The sequence below is a fragment of the Gymnodraco acuticeps genome, unplaced genomic scaffold (assembly GCF_902827175.1).
Source record: "Gymnodraco acuticeps unplaced genomic scaffold, fGymAcu1.1, whole genome shotgun sequence".
Lineage (NCBI taxonomy): Eukaryota > Metazoa > Chordata > Actinopteri > Perciformes > Bathydraconidae > Gymnodraco > Gymnodraco acuticeps.
The window spans coordinates 926,224-945,644 of NW_022992126.1; the positions used below are offsets into that span (position 1 = coordinate 926,224).

At 41.7% G+C, this 19,421-nt stretch overlaps 1 protein-coding gene across 1 annotated transcript in view; it reads right to left on the reverse strand.

The window, feature by feature from the left end:
• si:ch211-214c7.4 (flocculation protein FLO11) overlaps positions 1-19,104 on the reverse strand; it is a 33,120-nt gene extending 14,016 nt beyond the window's left edge. Inside the window, exons 1-3 of the mRNA XM_034203406.1 lie at positions 18,904-19,104; positions 1,829-2,517; positions 1,338-1,452 (exon numbers count right to left, since the gene is read on the reverse strand). Of these exons, the coding sequence (XP_034059297.1) occupies positions 1,338-1,452; positions 1,829-2,405 (692 nt within the window). The 5' untranslated portion in view covers positions 2,406-2,517; positions 18,904-19,104. The remainder of the gene's footprint in view (positions 1-1,337; positions 1,453-1,828; positions 2,518-18,903) is intronic.
• Positions 19,105-19,421: the final 317 nt, after the last annotated feature.

The window sequence follows — 19,421 nt, forward strand, 5'->3', positions numbered from 1 at the left end:
ATAGGTGGAGAGTTGCCCATATAGGCGGAGCAACTTGTTTCTGACGTCAGAACAATTTCAAATCTGGATCAGATCCGTTTTTTGGAGATTTGGGTATGGAGGAAAAGAGAGAGGGTTGTGTTTTCACAACTTGGTGAGTTCCCTGACACACCGGGGACATATAGTCATGAATAAAAGACGTACAAAAGTGCATTTTGCATGATAGGTCCCCTTTAAATATGGGAAGGATGGATCAGCATTTAATATTATAAGATAATAGAAGTGGGAAAAAAGGATAAAGATAAAAAGCATTGTCCTGTACAAGATAGGAAATTGGGACTAATAGGTCTTCAATATAAAAAATTGCTGCCATCTTACATCAAAAAAGGCAGATATTTAATTTCTAACAGCAAAAGAGCATCATGAACCAGTGCTTCTTCAGAAAACTGAATGGCGCAGCACGTTGATTCTTTATTTGATTAGAGATCATTAAGAGGGAAGACAAGAGGAGCGATAATCTAATCAAGCCACTCAGTGCGGAACACAACATCCTGCGGAAAGACGTTGAGTCCTGTATAATACATCTGATGCTCTATTCACAGACAGATGACTTCATTTACTCAAATGCCTATCACAATAATCTAATTCAAAACTTGTAATCACAATTTAAAAAAAACATTTGAAGAAACCACCAGATAATAATATCTTACATTTTATCAAGTTGAAAGTCTTTACTAACAAGAGCTTTATTGTCCAAATTGCGCTTAATGAACCGGGCCAACAATGAAAACCTATGACAGCGAGAAATGGTCATTTGATAGGAGCACTTAGAGAAAGTTTAGTCCAACTACAGCCCTCTCTTTCCACACCAGCAGCTCAGTATGAGGGATTATGAGTCCAGTCAATAGGACCCTACCCTGGGGAGGTGGGGCTGCTTTCTGCCAGGGGGTCTGTTTGGGACAAAGCGATAGTTCTTCAGTATCGCTGCCTCTCTTAAGGCCCTCTGTCTCAGGTTATTTCTGCTAACATGACTCACACTCATGAAGCGTAATCTGACTCAATAACGGCCCAAAGACCACAATGGACATGGTTCTGCGCTGCTCTTTCAGGGCATCACCATAGACAAAGTCGCCCTCTCATCCAGTTTGTAGGGGATTAAAAAGTGTAGATCTCATAGGAGGGGAAAGATAAGTGTGAATGACTGAAACATTGCCGAGCGTGAAGAAAGAGAGGGGAAGTGTTATTGTAAGTAAATGTAAGTTCCCAACCGCATAACTTTATTCTAATGTCCGCGCTCTTAGGAGGCCGTAATTACACTTCATCACACTTGCTGCCTGTTTATAATAAAAACTGCATACCTTGTTGTCTTTGAAACTACAGAGGCGACTGGTTTTGTTGTTGCACCAACAGCTTTTGACGTGGTTGAAGTGCTGGGTTTTGAGGCAGAGGAGGCTGCTGCTCTGCTGGCAGGAGCTACAAAAAACATGGAAGAACACAACATGAGTTTGCAGAGAAAGCTGTAGAAAATATTTGTAAAGAATACTACACCCCCAGGAATGATCTTTTGTATATCAATAAATCACCTAGTGTTACCTTGACTTCTTGAAAAGAAACTCAATAATCTGACCAAATGATTGAGGAACTCTAGTAAAAGAGTCTCACCCTTGCCAGTAATGTTAATTGCAAAGTATTATAATGTTAAAAAGGTTTTTTTAATGAGTTTTGTGAGAGTTAATAAACGCAGCCATCAAGCCGTTAATTCATTTTTGGATTCTTCATTCGCCGTGGAGGCGTGGGAGACAAGTATTATTCATTTGATTTCAGTTGTCCGTATGTCAGTCAGACTAACCTGTGGTCTTGGGTCTCGCTACAGTCTCAGCTGCTGGTCTCTTCTTAGGAACGCCATTCACGGTGGTTGGTTTGGTGCCATTTGTTGCTGTGGACGCAGCAGCGGAGGAAGCCTTAGCTGGTCCTACAGGCTTCTTGTCTGGGGCTCTAGATAGGGTCTTGACCGTGGAGGAAGCTGCTGCCCCCACAGGTCGTTTAGGTACGCCCCCTGCTGCTGATGCTGCTGCTGCTTTTGTTGTAGTTGCCGTTTTCTTGGCTGCAGCTGCAGAGACATTCGCAGAGGACTTGCCGTCGTTCACAGTGCGGTGCGAGGAAGTGCCCGGCCTTGATCCAGAGGGTCCTGCAGATTTGGCTGCGGGCTGTGTTTTGGTTGAAACACCTTTTGGTTTGACTTTGGAGTCTGCTGCCACTGGCTTGCCATTGCCCTTGGGAATGGTCTCAGGGGCTACATCAATGGCCGCTTCCTCTGGTTGCGATGGGGCTTCCTCGGTTGTGTTGTCCTGCAATGAGGAGGGCTCTGCTACTGCTGCATCTTCAGTGGGCTCCGTGGTCTCCATAGTATCCCCATCCGGTTTCATTTCTCCCCCCTCCTAAAAAAAAAAAGAAGGTGTGGACGCTGGGGTTGCTGCTTACAAAGTCCAGGGGCCCACACACTTTTTGATTGGTCACTTTCTCTCACACTGGGATATCCTGTTGAAGAAAAACAAGACATATCACAACCATGTTCACTCAAATAATAAACATATTACTGTCAGCCAAAGGAAGTGCCATGTATGGCTAAGGGCAACCAAGGAGTTGGGAGAGTTTAAAAAACAGGAAGTGAGCAGCGAGACAAAAAAAAACACTCTAAAAGTGAATATGCTGCACATCTAAGAGAACTACCACCGTCATAATGCATCACAATGCCTGAGGTTAATAAATAAAATGAGGAATCAGTATCAAAATACAAGGAACTGGATTGTTAAGCTGAACATTTATGGGGCAGAAAAAGAAACTGCTCCTAATGGTTTCCAGCATCTTGAATTAAAAAAGGAAAAAAAACTGTGGTTTGGACTGCTGAAAGCCAAGAGGGGGCTCCTGACATGACACACAGCCCACAGAGGGTGAGGGGAGGAGGCAGAGCACTAAATGGCCCACTGGTCAGCCATTGTTTCTCTCCCCGTTAAGCAGATGCAGTTCGTAACCGTCACATCGGGCTGTGCTCGCTTCACCAAGTGTTATGTGCTTGGAGATTCCTTAATTGACAGTACTAAAGAAAAATTGAAGTTATTGTAGAGTAGAGAAAACTGATGGCAAGATTTAGAGCGAGTAGATGCATATAGGACCTGAACTCATTAACTTCAGTCAACCTTTGTCTTGCCGGACAGAGCTCTTCCCAGATTCATTTTGAGTTTATTTCCCCCTCAATCATTACCTCATCCACTACTCTCTATTCCTTAACCTCTGACCACAGAAGCTTCTCCCCCACCCCCTCCTGATTACCTCTCTTCTTCCCTATAGCCACTTGTTCCTCCCCTCCTCCCACTGCCAAAAGATTTGTTTCCAGGAAATGGCTACACATATGGTCTAGCCAGTAAAAGCTCTGAATGGCAAAGAAACGGAGGCGTAAGAGATGGATTGAGGAGGAAATCAAAACAGAGTGAGTGGGATAGTTAAAGAGAAAATAAATAATCGAACATGACAGAGTAATGGACCAGAACAAAAGGAAGTGAGAGTAAAACAAAATAGGTTTTTCCTACCATGCAAGAGTCATGATACTGAAAAAACCATGACAGCAATTCAGAGAGAAAGCCGACTCAGCCCTAACGGAGCAAACGAATAAGAAGGTCGTGGCCGTAGACGATATACGTTATATTTTCAAGCCATTAGGCAGATGACTAAAAACATCTTGGAAAAAGTTCCAATGAGTAACCTTTTCCACAGACATGAGATACTGAGTGCATTTATACAGCCTCAGTGAATCTATACACAAATTGCCTCAAGGAAAAAGGATCCGTTTTATTTATCTCCAACAAAGCATTTCCCAAAGACATTTTAGAAAGCATTCTTTTAAAGAAGTCCAAAGGTCAGAACGTTTGTTTCACCGCTAGTTATACGTTAACATGAGAGGTCTCTGTACGTTTAACTCTAGGTACAGTGGGTAACTATAATGACTCATCAATCAAAAGAGAAGTGCATGTATTGACCACTTGAGAAAGAATTATTGCTGATAAGCACTGAATGCACCTCCTGACTCCACACACAGTAACTGAAATCCCCCTAAACTCAAACTTTCCTTCCCTTTCGTGCAGCCATGGAAAAGTTACCACTTGGTGCAAGTCTAGAATTGTTTCCTGCTGCTCTCTTCTGTTGTACTCCGGTCTCTGTATACGAATCTCACACAGAAAGGAAGCCGAGTGAAGCACAGTAACCTCTCTACCAACACAAAATGTGAAGCTTTGAGTCAATTAGATAATGTTCAGAGCTTTTGTGACAGTGTTACACATATTCAATCCCATGTCATCACTCCATTCATATTAACGGGAAGGTTGGGAAGCAATTAGCAAATTGGGAACATGGAAAAGGTTAGGGATGTGGCTCCTCACTTGTCCTGCTAGATTTCAATCTTAATGAGTTGGTACATTACATTCGCGTAAAATGTTTTTACATCTAGTCAGATTTTCTTTTTCCAGAAACTCGAAGGGACACCTTGTCAATAAAAAGCCAGTTTATTATTTAAGAAGGATATGATCCAAACGGCATTTGACCGACACTGAAGAGCCTAACATGGTTTTCCAGTCCAGCAACCAATACCAGGGGCTTAGCAGATAGCATCACATCCCTCATGTGATGACCCCCTTCTGGGCAAGTAAAGGCAGCATGTCTAACCAGCTGACACCGTGTGACGCAGCACCGAGGGCAAGTGAATGGATCATTAAAATCCCATCTACAGATAAGGGATGTTTTACTAAATGAGAGTCAGACTGCTCTGCAGAACTGGTGCTTGTGTTCCATCAGACCACACTTGCTGTTTAAAGAATAATATCCAGCATTTTGGGATGCCCCAAGTGTTTCACACCTAGCTGAGAAAATGTTAAATCAGAGCACTCCTGTATGTTAAAAACATTATTGGTCAAGATGAAGAGCCTCGTGCATTTTGATTGAAAATAAAGAAAATCTCTATCGTTTGCCATTCTCTCGGTTCTAATTTGCATAATACATCCTAGTTCAATGAAGATTTAAACCATATTCAGGCTGCAGCAAGCTCTCCATCTAGTGCCACATGGATAATATGACAATTAGCCTAATACCCCTTGTGACAATAACAATGTGTTGCAAGTATTGTGTTGATGCAGACAAAGACCCAAAGGCTGAAAAGGCTGCAGCAGTTGAGTCCAGGCGGGAGAAGAGTGTATAAACGCAGCCATCACTTTGTAAGCTCGTTAGAGGGGGTCCGTCTAGACACAGAAAATACATAGATGCCACTTACATTCCACTTGTTGTAATAAAGATTGATGGTCTTTGTTATCATTAAAATCCAACTCCTGACCTCTGTCTCGAGGCGGTTTAATTACATCTGCCCTTCCCCATCTCTCAGTCTCTGGCTGTACTCGTCCAGACATTACAAGTGGTGCCTGACAAAATGGGTCATTTTTAATACCATGTCTAATACAAGCAGAGGGGGATTTAGCTGTGAGAGGATGGCAGGGGCTTGGAATGCATTGAGCAGACTGCTGGAGGTGGTGGGGGGGGGGGGGGGGGGCTGTGGATACTGATGCTGGGGCTTAATGTCATCTGTAGATTTACCACAGACATAGTGTTGTAAAACAGCAAAGAGATATTACACATTACAACTGTAAAAGATTGATTGAGTGTCAAAACGCAAGTAGTGAGGGAAATCTAGGAACAAACAGCAGCCATCTTAAGTTATCATGTTCTTTCCTTATGGTGCCCTCCAGTGTTGCAGCTGAATCAGAATCACTTTAGATTACCACCAAAACTTTGAACACAAATGTATTGGTAATTTAAAAAACATATTCCCATGTAAAATAAAAAAAAGGCATTCAAGTTGCGCAACCCATAGATTGTGCCTTAGATTTTTTTTTTTTTTTTATATATGACTTGCAATTCATTTTTTAACCATATTCGACCCATGCAATGAAATATAATAATCTACAACTATAACAGTAAATATTGTAATCATGATACTTTGAGGATCTATTCATCAAAACGATTACTCGTCCATCAAGGAATTATTTTCTGATGACACGTTCTTTTAGATGCAGCCATCTAACTTAGCCTCTTCAGTTGCCTGATGTTGAGTTTCTACTTTAAGACCCGAGTCATGCAGCATCTGCTGCTCCAAGAGGATTAATGGCAGAAAGTGAATGCCTGAAAGCAGCAGCGGTATCAAGCGCACATCTGACCCATCCACATTCCAGCTCTGCTGACTTCCTCATGACTCCTCAGGGCTACAGTGACAGCTGGACGTGTGTGTCAGTGTGTGTAAGAGTAGGGAGTGAAAGGGTCATGGGGTCTAATGAATGTGTGTGTGTGTAAATAAGATGGGGCAGTGTTTAAGAAGTGTGAGCAAAGCATGTGTAGGATGAAAGTGTGCATCATGTGAAAAGGCCATTTGCACAAATGTACATGCAGACAAAAAAGAAACCTTGGAATCCAGCAGCCCGCCACTTCCAATACCACAGACACACTTTATTCATCATCTCAACGTTCCTTAAGAGCCACACCTTTAGACATTTTAAACAAACAAGGCTGGTCTGGTGAACTTCACCATGGGGACAGGGAGTGTTTGGCAGATATTGTATGCAAGGGGGAATATGACAAATGACTACAAAGGAGCTATGAAGCCCATCTGCATTTGCTTAGTATGTGTGTTTTCTGGACATGTACGCAACACTGTGGCGGTGTTTTGGAAAGGAAGGGACTTTCCTTACTCAGGGCTCAAGCTTCAGTCTTGGAACAGTTGATCAGATGCAGGGAAACTAAACTCTGATTCCCGTCTTCTACCACCACCACCACTCCACAAACCATTAAACTTTACAAGTCTCCTATGAAGAATCCTAAAACCAATTTAAGTTAAAAATGGGATGGTGAATCAGGCAGCAGTCCTTTACACACACACAGCCTTCCATTCCTCTAACCATACAAGGCAGCGGCGCTGTGTTACCAAGTGTTTAGTTCACACACACAGTGTGACAAAAGAGAAATTCAATCTGCTTTTGGAACACGCACACATGTGTCTCAAAGCATGCTGACAGGAAAGGCAGAGTGCAACAGAGCCAAGAATGTGTGATTATGCAGCCCTACAACAAAGTGCTAAAGAGTTTCCTCCATCTCTGCAGCTCTCCCTTGCTCTGACAGACATCCATCACGTGCCCTTGGATGGTACGTCAAAAACAAGGCCATGTTTTTACCGTGTTCCTCTCTTGAATAAGGGTGACTATGCACATTGGCTCATAGCAGTATTACTGTGTGACTCATCCAGGTTTAATGAAGTCAGTTAAAAGCAGGTTACGGACAGGAATGCATCATTCAAAGCAGGCAGTGCTAAACAAGAATGCACTACGTCAGGCATCCTCAAAGTCCGGACTCCGGTCGGGATCCGGACCGAACCACAACTGTCTCTGGACTCTGAGCAAATTATACTTTTCATATGTATTATCCGTATTATCTGTGTTATCTGCGAGACATCGCCACAACACAACGAGTCAACATTCTCCGCTATGTCCACTGCAAACAGCGCCCTGCATGTCCGACTGTTGCACTGTCTGTGTGTGTCTGTCATTGGTCCAATCGCATTCAGCATCCCGTCAGCGTTTTTTCCCCCCACCAACAGTCTGCGAATCAGAGGCACAGTAGGGCGGGTCTTCGCGGAATGCGGGTGGGAAAAATGCGTGTGTCGTCTCTTTCAACCTGTCTAAGTCAGAGCGAGAGTTTATAAAAAAACAAAAAGTCAGAGCGAGAGTTAACAGCTCATCTAGTTGCATCTATACTGTAGCTAGTAGCCTATAGTTTCACCTACCGGGGGGGCAACTGCCACCCTAAAAATAGGCCTTGCCACCCCAGCTGCCACCCCAGTTGGCAGCTTTGTTTTGAAAGAAAAGTTGTGGCTCATCGGATATTTATGAAAGAAAATCTCTAATGTCCGAGTGCAAGTGAATGCAGCACAAGACGCACGTCTTGTAACCCCTCCCCTGGCCCTGGCACAAGCGTGGAAATATGATTGACGGCAATTTCATTTGAACGGGACGGTGCAAAACGAGAAGCATTCGGACCCAAGCACTGAAGGAATGAGGTATTTTGCGGTCTACAATGACAGAGAAGAGACTGTCAGTTTGACTGTACTCAGCATTGAATCAAAACGCTCTAAAGATGTTGATCTTAATCAGTGTTGCTAGATGGTAATCACCGCATTCAGCTGTAATAGACATGCCAACTTGATGCTCTGCTCACGGATGAGCATACAAAACTGTTAAGATGATGACCTTACGTGTGTAAATATTTGTTTCTTTGAGGGGGTCTGCCCCCAAAAAACAGTTTTAAGTCCTGAGAAAGTCAAATAAGACGGTGTGTAAAACAAACTACACTGCCCAGCCAAAAAAAAGTAACCACTTTGATTGAACTAGGCCAGTAGGTAAGGACTTTCCACTGGATAACAACTGCAGTATAAAAGAATGCATGACTGAAGTGATGGAGACCATGTTGAAGGCAAACAAAAAGAGGAAATAACAGGTCAAATCAAGCAAATCCCCCTCTCAGATTCCACAGCAACCAGAAGAACATAAATACTGGCTGGTGATTTGATTCATCAGCTTTGTGATGGAATAGAAAATGTACAGTGCATTTCCTTAGCTGTGGGTGAGTCCACTGACACCACTGACAATGCTCAGTTGCTGGTGTTTGTGAGTTTTTATGATGAGGCAAAGGGGGAGTTTGTTGAATGCTGAATGAAAGAGGGTGCAGCTGCCTTTATTCATAACTGTGCAGCTCTTACACTGCGACTCTGAGGCGTCAAGCACAGACACAATAACAATGAAAACTGCTGCATACAGAGACTTTTTGTTTTTGCAACCTCGTGTTAAGAATCTTGTTGCAATTGTTTAAAAGTTTGAATGACCGTAATAAACAGACCTTTGTCTTCTTGAAAAAATGGTTTGGACCTTTAACATTTGTATTTGAGCACCCCTGCACTACGTGCTCCAAAGAACTATGATAATGCAGTTTTATAAATCTATGATAACTAATAAAAAAGGCAAAAATGTCATGTTTTATCTTAATCACAAGAAACAGCTGAGCCATTGTATTCAGTAAGTATCTTCACAGTTATCTGAATGCACTCATTTAGCTCAAAAGGGATTCAAATCTGCTTAAGTCGCTAAAAGGTTAGTAATAGGTATAGTAAATGTTTTCATAAATTAAATGACAGTTTGCTTAAAAATGATTAAGATCTTCAAATATAAAAACAGCTCAATGCCTATTTTCAAGAAAACAATATAATACAGGATTAAAGAAAATATATTTCCATTCCCAACTCAGTTAGGGAATGATGCAGAGCTTCTGTAACAGATAGGCTGCGGTTTAGACCTTGTTTGGATTAACGCATTAAATAGTGATGCAGCTTGCCCTCATGGCACGGAAAGTGAGCGATGGAAGTAACTTCGTGCTTAAAGCTCAGGGTGTCTTACATAGAGCCGTCTTCTCTCCAGCACAGCACTCCAACATGATGGGAACACGAGAGTTGCTCCAAGTTAGAAACAACCAATAAACATAAAGCCAATGAAGGATGTCAGCTACTCTCTGTGTACATGCAACACAGCCAGTGGATTATTGACTTCTGGCACAGATGTGTGTAAATGGAAGTTCATAGGTTATCTAGAAGTCATATGACAAACAAACTGAATCTGCTGTTTGGTATTAAAGACGTTTTACTCATCCGAGCAAATTATTTGTATGGTTTGAATACTACATCTGCTAGGGTTAACTTATGTCATACATCTCTGTATATACATCTCAGACATGTGCATTGTTATGAACGGTGGAAAAAAAGTCCTTGACAATAAGCCAGAAAAGTATCAGCTGTCCAGATTCACAACATTAAACCTGACATCACTCCACCTGTTGTACTAGTGACAACACATGGCTGAACAGAGAGACTGGAGATGACTGTCAACATTACAGCAGCCATTAATCACGAGATACATTCCTCAGCAGACCGCCCAACAGGCGAGAAAACACAGCAAAACAAACTCATTACTTGTGGGGCACTGAAGGGATCATATCCAAAGAAGAGGCTCAAATTCATTCTTACAGTCTCTCAACAATGTGTCATCAAATCCATCTTGTGTAGGAACAATAAGACAAGGTAACATTATACGGCAGACAAGGAGGAGGAGGGACAATGAGCTTTTAACTAATGTCACAGCGGCACAAAGAACTGTCCATCTCAAGAAATCAATATTTAAACAAAGTACCATTTTTAAGAATAACTACGGGCCAAAACAAGACATTTAATAATTCATTACAGATTTAACAAGCTTTGCAATATTGTTTGGTGGATCATTGGCTTTTGTTCCGATACAACAGGGGTGATGCGTTAAGGACGCATCGCTCTAAAAGAAGCACTACAACATTAATTATCCATTTCTGATACAGGATGCTTTCATGCTACCTTCAAAAAGCATCACCAAAGCACTTGAACAATAACCTGATTTGAGCAGCAGTGGGTGGTGAACAAAAAAAACAAAAACACTCAACACTTTCAGAAAATCATGAAGAAGAAAGGCACTCCATGAACCTCGTTATCGAAAGAAAGAAAAACATTAAACCCTGATTTTACAAAACAACTCCCTTTTTTTGGTCCAAATAACAAGACGGTGTGGAGGAGGTGTTGACAAGCCCTACTTCACCATGTGTTCATGCCAAGACTGCTTGCTCTGAGTAATCTCACGTGTTGTCCAAAGTGTCTGTCATTCCCTTACTGAGCAGTTACTTATCTAAAGTATAGGGCGTAGGACAACGATCACCACAATGTTCCACATCCCTACAAGCATGGGACATAATAGTAAAAAGGCAAGAGAGTGCTCAATCTTTGAGCACTGGAAAAAGCGCTATATTAATATAATGTTTTATTATAGTCTTTAACTGTACCTTCAATTAGATACGATGAAATTAAAGTGCCATGAAAATTGCAGCCAATGCCTTGTGAAGAAGAAAAACACTTTCATCAAAAGAGGGGGGGGGGGGTGGGTTGGGCCTGGCGTTAAGCACGGGGCTTATTCTAATCAATTCCATACGGGACACTAACATGTGCTAAGTGACTGTAAGCTACTCAATAACGCCATTAGGAGCAGGTGGTTAAATGTGGCTACAAGTTAAATGGACTAAGCCAGCTAGCCTCTAAGGCAGTGGGCTAGAGGCTACTGGCAGCGAGGGCTCTGAAGGCTGCTGCAGGGAAATAGGTTACAATCTGTTAGAAGGTGGCAGGGGTTTCAAAACGCACTGGGCCAGACCCTGCTGCCAGCATGATAGCTGATAGTGAGGGGGTGCAGTAAAAGAAAAGCATCATCTACTGGGGAGGGAAGCGACTGCGTGATCAAATCTGTTAAAAACAACAACAACCATGATCATAATAAGTATTTCCGTGCATAATATTAGGGTACTATGAGGGGGGAGGGTGTGCAGCCGAGTCCTATTGTCTGCAATACTGTGCACCATGTAACCCCCTGTCAGGCATGGTGCCTACAAGGGTGGGGGCAGGTTCTGAGCCGATTATCTGCTGCAACGGGACAAGGGAGCAGCTGGCCCAGGTAGGGTTGCAAAGGGGCAGAACATTTCTGGTAAATTTCCATGGAAAGTTAAGCTGGGGAATTTTGGAAATATTCCATATTTTAAATTAATTTAAGTTTTCTGTACTCTCGCGGGAATATCTCCGCAAGTGAGCTTCAATTTCGATTGCATGATATAGCCCAGCGCAACACCTTCGTCACACATGTTGCCACTTGTTTGTACCATTTTCAGGCGATTTGTAATCTGTTCTAGAAAAACGATGTGTTTTTGGATATTTGGGGAGTTATGTGGTCCGCGGGTGTTTTTTTTATTGGTTAAGTGGTCCTTGGTATGAAAAACTTTGAGAAACACGATGAATACATTTGTATGTGATATTTGTAATTTTAAAAACCCCCATAATATCAAAACTTACTTTACTTTGTGTAGTCCACAGGCTCAAATGTGTGGCTTTATTTGTCTTGTGCTTTGGGCTCAAAGGTGTGATCCACTTTTCTAGAAATCATCTGTGCATGTGATGGAGGAATGCACAGTGCCTGTAAGGGGCGTGGATATGGCATGGATATTCAAGTGTACTTGAATGGCATCCGTTTGTTTTAGTCAAGATTATGCTCAAATATACTTTCCCCAACTATATTTAAGTTCCCTATGAAGAGAAAAACTTCAATTTACAAAATTCCCATGGAAAGTTTCCATCTTTGAAAATTCCCGGAATTTTGCAAACCTAGGCCCGGGCCACTTCACCCAAAACAACCCCGGGTATCAAAGCAGAGGGAAAGAGGTTAGGGTGGATGATACATTCAAATTCTACGGATTAGTCAACAATGAATATAAAACTCTTTAATAATCACTTCATGGTTAAGGCAATTTTCAAAATGTAAGAAAATGATGTGTTCTGCTTCTAAAATACAGAGTTACTCTGTTATCTTATTATCTGTTATCTCTGTATCGACTTTTATATCTTTGGGGTTTGATCTGCCAAACTAGACATTTAAGGACCTTAAATTCACGAATATCTAATGTCTTAGATTATTTTCTAAAACAGTTCAGTCAATAATATCTAAGAAAATAGTGTTAAAACAAAATTGTAATTGTTCCTCAAAGTCCACGGTGATGTCTTTAAATAATATTATTTATAAAAAAAGTAGAATATTTCCAAATGTTCTGCCACTTTCTACTAGGGATGTCCCGATCACCTTTTTTTGCTCCCGATCTCGATCATTTGATTTTAACAATCTGCCGATACCGATTTTTCCCGATCCGATCTTTATGCAATGCATTAAGAGAAAAAAAAGGAAAAAAGCATTCAAGTTGTCCCTTAAGGTTATTTTTTTTATTTAAATGACAGTTCCCAACTATCCATTCTATCCAACATGGATATAGCTTCTTTTTTTCACAGCAGCATTGGATCAAAACAAAATAAAGCTTATCAGTGGTCCACCACAAAATAACCATGTAAACAAATTGAGTGCAGATAGTGCAGTAACAAAACAAAAATAACTCTAATGGAAAGAGGTAGCTTGACTAGCTTCACAAGTTCACATTCAGTCACAAATAATAAAATAAAATAAAAATGTGGCTTAGTGCAGAATTCTAGCCTTAAGACTAACTAGTCTAGTATTAATGCAATGAACAACAGCAGCTTAACATAACATGAATAAACAAAGCATTATATTTCCATCTTACTGGAGTAACACAATTCAATAGTAATCAGCAGCGAACCACTTCAACACGTGTGTTTCGGTGTATTCACGGCATTCATTTTGTTATTCTACAGTATTGTTGTTTTATAGTTATTTGTTAATGTAACCCAATTTGTGTTCTTTGAAATTGAAAAGGATATCGCATTGTGTGTGTTACTTTCGTTGCAGTTGTATGTCTTAAGTGTAATTTGGCTTGGCTTTCTATTTGTGGACATGCTTTTATTTTGAAGCTGTTGACAGGAAGTTGTTGTTGCTTTGGAAACAACGTGACGGACATTAACGGAGAAAAGTAATATCTACATATAAAGACGGAGAAAGTAAACGATAACGTTTATGGTTAAGTGTTAGCACCCCCCGAAGAGGCACAAGCTCTTACTTCTTCTCTTGGAGATTTCAATCAATTAGAAAAAGAAAAACGGGGGAAAAAATGAAAAAACGAATTTCCGAATAACGAAACCCGAATAGTACTCTGAGTCCAACGAACGAATATTCGGGTACAGCCCTCGTGTACTCGCCGTGTTGTTGTTGCTGGTGTTTGTTTCTCAGGTGGCGTATTAGATTGGTCGTGTTGAACGTAGCTCTGTTCTTTCCACCACGCGGAACCTCCGCCTTGCAAACATTGCATCTGGCTGTTACACTGCCTTCGCTTTCAATTTTATAATACTTCCAAACTCCTGACATTTTCTCTGTCCCGAAGTCACCAGCTGAACGTAGCCTCTCGTTGGCTTACTGCTACTATTAGATACTGCGCCCACTCTGTTGCCAGCTTTGAGAGAAATAAGCAACCAGGTCTGAAAACAAGCCCAAGAGAAGCAACACATACATGATGTTGTGTAATTTTAAACCAAAACTAAGGCCTCAGGATGACTTTAAGACGTGAACATGGTCATTTTTGTTTTGTAACATTAAATAAAAGAAAAAAAAATTAAATTATAAAAAGAAAAAAAAAGGATTCCCGATCTTTTATAAAAAAAAATCACGTGATCGGCTCCGATCCCCGATCGGATCATCTCTACAGCTCAAGTTAAAAAGGCTGCAGAAGCATTTCTAGAAATAGATGGAGAATAAAAAAGGTAAGGCACAAAGCCATGGCTATAAAATAGATGGAAACCACACATTTCAGTACAAAACTCATACCAGCTGTTCTTGAAGAGGACCTTTGTCCCATGTTGGCATCTCTTTCTCCATTCCTGTTGTGGTACCATGTCAACTAACTAATACAAGTAAAAGAGAGCACTGCCTTTTATTCACCTCATTTCGAAATTATGACATTTTCAGTATCTTGAATCAGCATAAAAATAAAAAGACCTAGACAGAGAGATGCCGTTCAGGGTGGCTGGTAGAATAGAATCCTCATCAGCTTTGCCTATCAAAGCCTGCCAGCCGCTCCTCTCTTGTGCATCAGCCAACTGTATATAGACAGGCAGGCAGTCAATATAATGCTGAGAGCCCGGGGGCCGGATCAGTCACCCTGCCTCTGACTGGCGGGGTGAGCTGAGGTCAGATGGACAGTGATCCCACACCTCGTCTGCCTCTGACAGCCAAACCCCTGAACTGCCCAAACCACACACACAGTATACACGCACACACACACAAGCCCATTACTGAAACAGACCATGGCGTCTCTCTCTCGCATATCAAGAGGCAGAGCAAAGAGGAGAACAGGATATGCCGAGCCTGTTAACATAAACAAACACGCCTTTATAGTTGCTGTGCATGCTGATTCACCTCAGACAGACATGGATCAATAACTAACCTGATCAAAAGATACTGCCGAGTCATTGGAGATAGCGGCTACACAAAGCAAATGGGGAAAAGTTACTACTACGTATGCCCCTTCTGCTTTTATACAGGAACTCACACACGTTTTCCCATTATCTACAGTTCTGCCCCCCCTTTGCTGCGAATATAACCTAAAACAATGCTGCAAAATGTAGCAGAGAACATTAAAGCAAATGCACGCAGTGAATCATTGATTAAAGAAAAGCTTTATGTTGGCACAGCAGAACGTTTTGGGATGGCATTCATGGCTACCAAAGCGAGCTATCAAACAGACTCGGAAAGTGCTGAATAACTCTTTCAATAATTACAGTGCACTGAGCCTACCTTCAGCCCCAGACAGACAGAGGGCCTACAATTGCAGCGCCAGCGTCCACCGCTTTATCCTAATGGGCAGGAGTGCCAGCCTCTCCAAACCACAGAGACGAGAGTAAAAACACCACCCTGTCTCACCACCCCACCGCTGGACAGCCAGAAGCAACACAAACTGATGGGGCATGATGAAATACAGTTGAATCCAGAATGTCATCCTAAACAGATGCAGTAAAGCAGGCAGGAGCTTGGATTGAATTTCCCTGGGTGTGGGCCGGGGACCGACACAGGCTGTAAAAGCAGCTGACTTTCAAGCAGATGCAAATTTCCTGTGCAAGAGCTGCCCTCATGTTGGGGCGAGTTCTAAGACAAGGGACACGCAAACAAAGCACAATATCCCTTGGTAAAGATGACATGGCTAACCGTTTCTGGTTCCAGCTTTCCAAAATGTGAATATTGTCGTGTTGTCTTCGTCCTATAATAATATTGCATTGGAATTATCTGGGGCTTTTTGTGGTTGGTCATACACCACAAAACTTCTGATTTGGAGGATTTTTTTTATGGGGCATTATTTGTTGGAAAAATACCAAACATTGGATGGCTCCAGGTTCTTAAATGTGAAGATATACTGCTATTCCTCATGTTACATTGATTATCCTTTGGATTTGGGCTAATTGTCAGACTAAACAAGACATTTGATTATCATCTTGGCAAGTTACACATTTTATGCTGTAAAAAAATAAAAGCATTAGTTTTGCGAGGCTTGCATCCATAACCACTATAACATCTCACAGCTCAAAGATGATGCTAAACTGAGTTAAAAGCCCAAATCATCAGCCCCTAGATGTAATAATCCAACCGCATATCCCAACATGCAACAGGGTGAAGCTGACACTACAGACAGCGAGGCTAGTTGTTCACAGGGCTGTCATCTCAGATACTAATCAACATGTTGGCAAGAAGGCTAAGGTTGTTGAAATCCGACAGCTTTACAAGCTTGAGAAAAATGCATGTAGTTTAGAATAAAGCATTTATGGGGTTAGCTTTGATTCCCAATATGTTGTGTTTTAAAACACTACAACAAATGTCCCTATGTCAACCACTTGCTTTTCTCTCATGCCTGAAATAAACAACTGCAGCCCCCCATTGGGAATGACAGGCCCGCCTCAGTCATAAAAGCAGGCACTTTCAAGTTGGCTTAAGCGGAAGAGATAATATACAACGAACTAAAGCCACACAGAGCACAATCCGATCATACAAATAATAAACCTTTGTGATTGGGCCAATACAACCTCATCACTATTTAACTATGAAACCTAATTCCTTGTCACACATCCTGCTAAATGTTGTAAATCATTAAGCTTTTGTACGACTGGTCATAAAACCCTGTACAGGCAATTCAGGATTTTGAAGCATGACATGTCTTTGCATAACACTTGTGGTTTCTTTTTTAACCCCCATATCCGATCCATTGAAACTGGTTCAAGGTTATAGGATGCAGCGAAATGACATAACTATTTTGAGGCCCTCTTATTGTTGCCTTGGCCTTTATAAATAGGAAAAGGAAGCAGGGGTGTTGACAGCAGTGTGCAGATTAAAAACACTGGCTGTGTTCCACTACAAAGGCCAGATCTGGCAAGTGTGTTGGGTATTTTCACCAAACCTGAAGGGCAGGCCGAACCGGTTTGTGTTCGGTAATTCTGCCTCTAGGCAATCTCTGTGGGGTCTTGAAGACAACAGCTGATTAACTTATCACAACAGATGCTAATATACTTGATATATTGGTTCAGCCCTTCTACTGCACTTCCTCTTCTAAATCCCATAACAAATCTAACAGGAAGTTGGACCTCTCTGGGGCCTATGTGACCTAAAACACAGTCATGCAACACACTATCAATTACTTGTTATGGGCAACCAAAAGGAACATACACTTGTTTATGCATAGCCCAAACACACCATAACACAAACTAAGCTGTGAACATTTATTTTGTCTGTTTAACTATTATTGTTGCACATCTTGTCTGTTAGTGCTCCAAATATTTAAGGAAGTTTGGCCAGTCTCAACAAAACACAAGGGTTGGAAAGGCAAAATAATTCAAGATGTGAAAAGATTAAGCACATGATGGCTGACTGGAACCAGTCACTGATGATAATCTAAGTGCAAATACCTGATGGCAATAACATGATTGTGGGATAACCAACACCACAACAATTGAGTCCTTCAAATGCAGGCAAACACAGCATCAGTGACCCTTAAATAAGCTATTGGAGTTGAGCCAGTGGGTGCAAAAAGGTGTGAGGGAAAGAACACCATTATTCACACCCAGCCAGGTGACACACTCCTCAGCAACACACATAGTAGTAACCTGTTCAAGATACTACAATGTCCCTAATGAGTGGCTGCATGTCAAACTGCCAGAGAGAGAGTCACTGCTCCCCTTCCCAAACTCTGCCCACCACACCCAGCCCACTGCTTCTTTAATGCAGACTCTGAGCCAAAACCTGGAAGATAAACTGCATCTCTCCATCACTGAAATCTGCAGACGATGCCATCCGACATTCCTTCCTTTTCTCGTGTTATGCTGCCAACTCGTGAAAGCCATCACTCCACGTGCAGGGATCCAAATGAAAACAGAGATGATGCTTATCTTGGAACACAAAATGGGATTTAGGTGTGCAGACAGGAAGCCCTGGGTGCAATCTACTTCAATATTACATTTTCATATAAAAAAAAAGTCAGTGGTGTATGACATGCGACTGATACATTTGAGCATTTATTTTTACACAAGACATAACCTTCTTGATGTCAAACAAACGGAATGCCAACATGACAACCTTTTGACAATTCAGTGCATTTACATACGTTTTAACACCAGTTCAAGACACATGGGATACTTCAAACTCCCATGTGTCCAACACTATCAAACCTCGTGTTGTTTGGTTCCCTGTCAAGGAGCTCTATAGGTGGTCCCCGGACCCCACTTTTTGAACCATTTTCACGAGAGCTTCTGGTTTTTTTTTCTTCCAAGCATCAAGTGGAGCTTTAATAATACCAATTGTCTCTGTGACCAAACACGCTGAATTCTCCCAGGTTTAGCCAAAGGCCCCGTTTAGCCACACAGAACAATAGCGGTGCACGGTGGTTGCAGCTTGCTGAGGGGCACAGTCAATAAATGAAACCCGATACAACTAACAACCGTACCAGCTGAGACTTGTCACCACTGTACACTTCAATAAATAGCGTTTTGAGAGCAAGAAACCACCGCCTAATCGACGCGAGCCAAGCTAACGTTACACATCCATCATCACAAACAGGGCGTTTGGCTTCAAAACAAATAATGTGTGGTTAATTTAAAATGCATGCCATAAAAAGAGCACGAGTTTCGCTTAGCATAACAGTCATTCTGGAAGTAGTTTAGGGATTAAAATAGCACAAAGAAACGAGAAGGGGTTTCTGCGTAACTTGAATAAACGTTACAACGTGATGAATTCAACATACCTTCCAACCGCCGGCTCTGTCGTTGAAGAAGAAACAAACAGTCCCAGCCTTTCGGTCCAGCTCTGAGGTTGAAATGCACTAAATATATATGTCGACAGAGCCGTACATTTCGCGACTAACAATAACCCCGCGCAGTCAGGAGCCGAGAGTCCCTCTCCGTGTCCTTCCCTCCACGTTTGAGCAGCGGCAGGCGGCGGCAGGATGACTCGGGGCGGGGAGATGCAGATTAAATCCCGCGGGCGGTCCAATCAACAACGCGAGATTGGTGATTATGCAAAACAGGAATGACGTCAACGTTGTGACGTCAAAACCTTATTTTGCACATTTTCGCTTTTATTACAAATATTACAAATTAGAAAGCAATCAAAAAGAAATCAGCATTTTATAAATATTTTACTTGAAATGTTACATTTGGTTTTTATCACTATTTTCTTTATATCTCTTTCTTTATTTCCTTATAATTAAAAAAATATGTATGTCAATGTTTTGTGTGTAAATAATGTTTGATGTACATATAT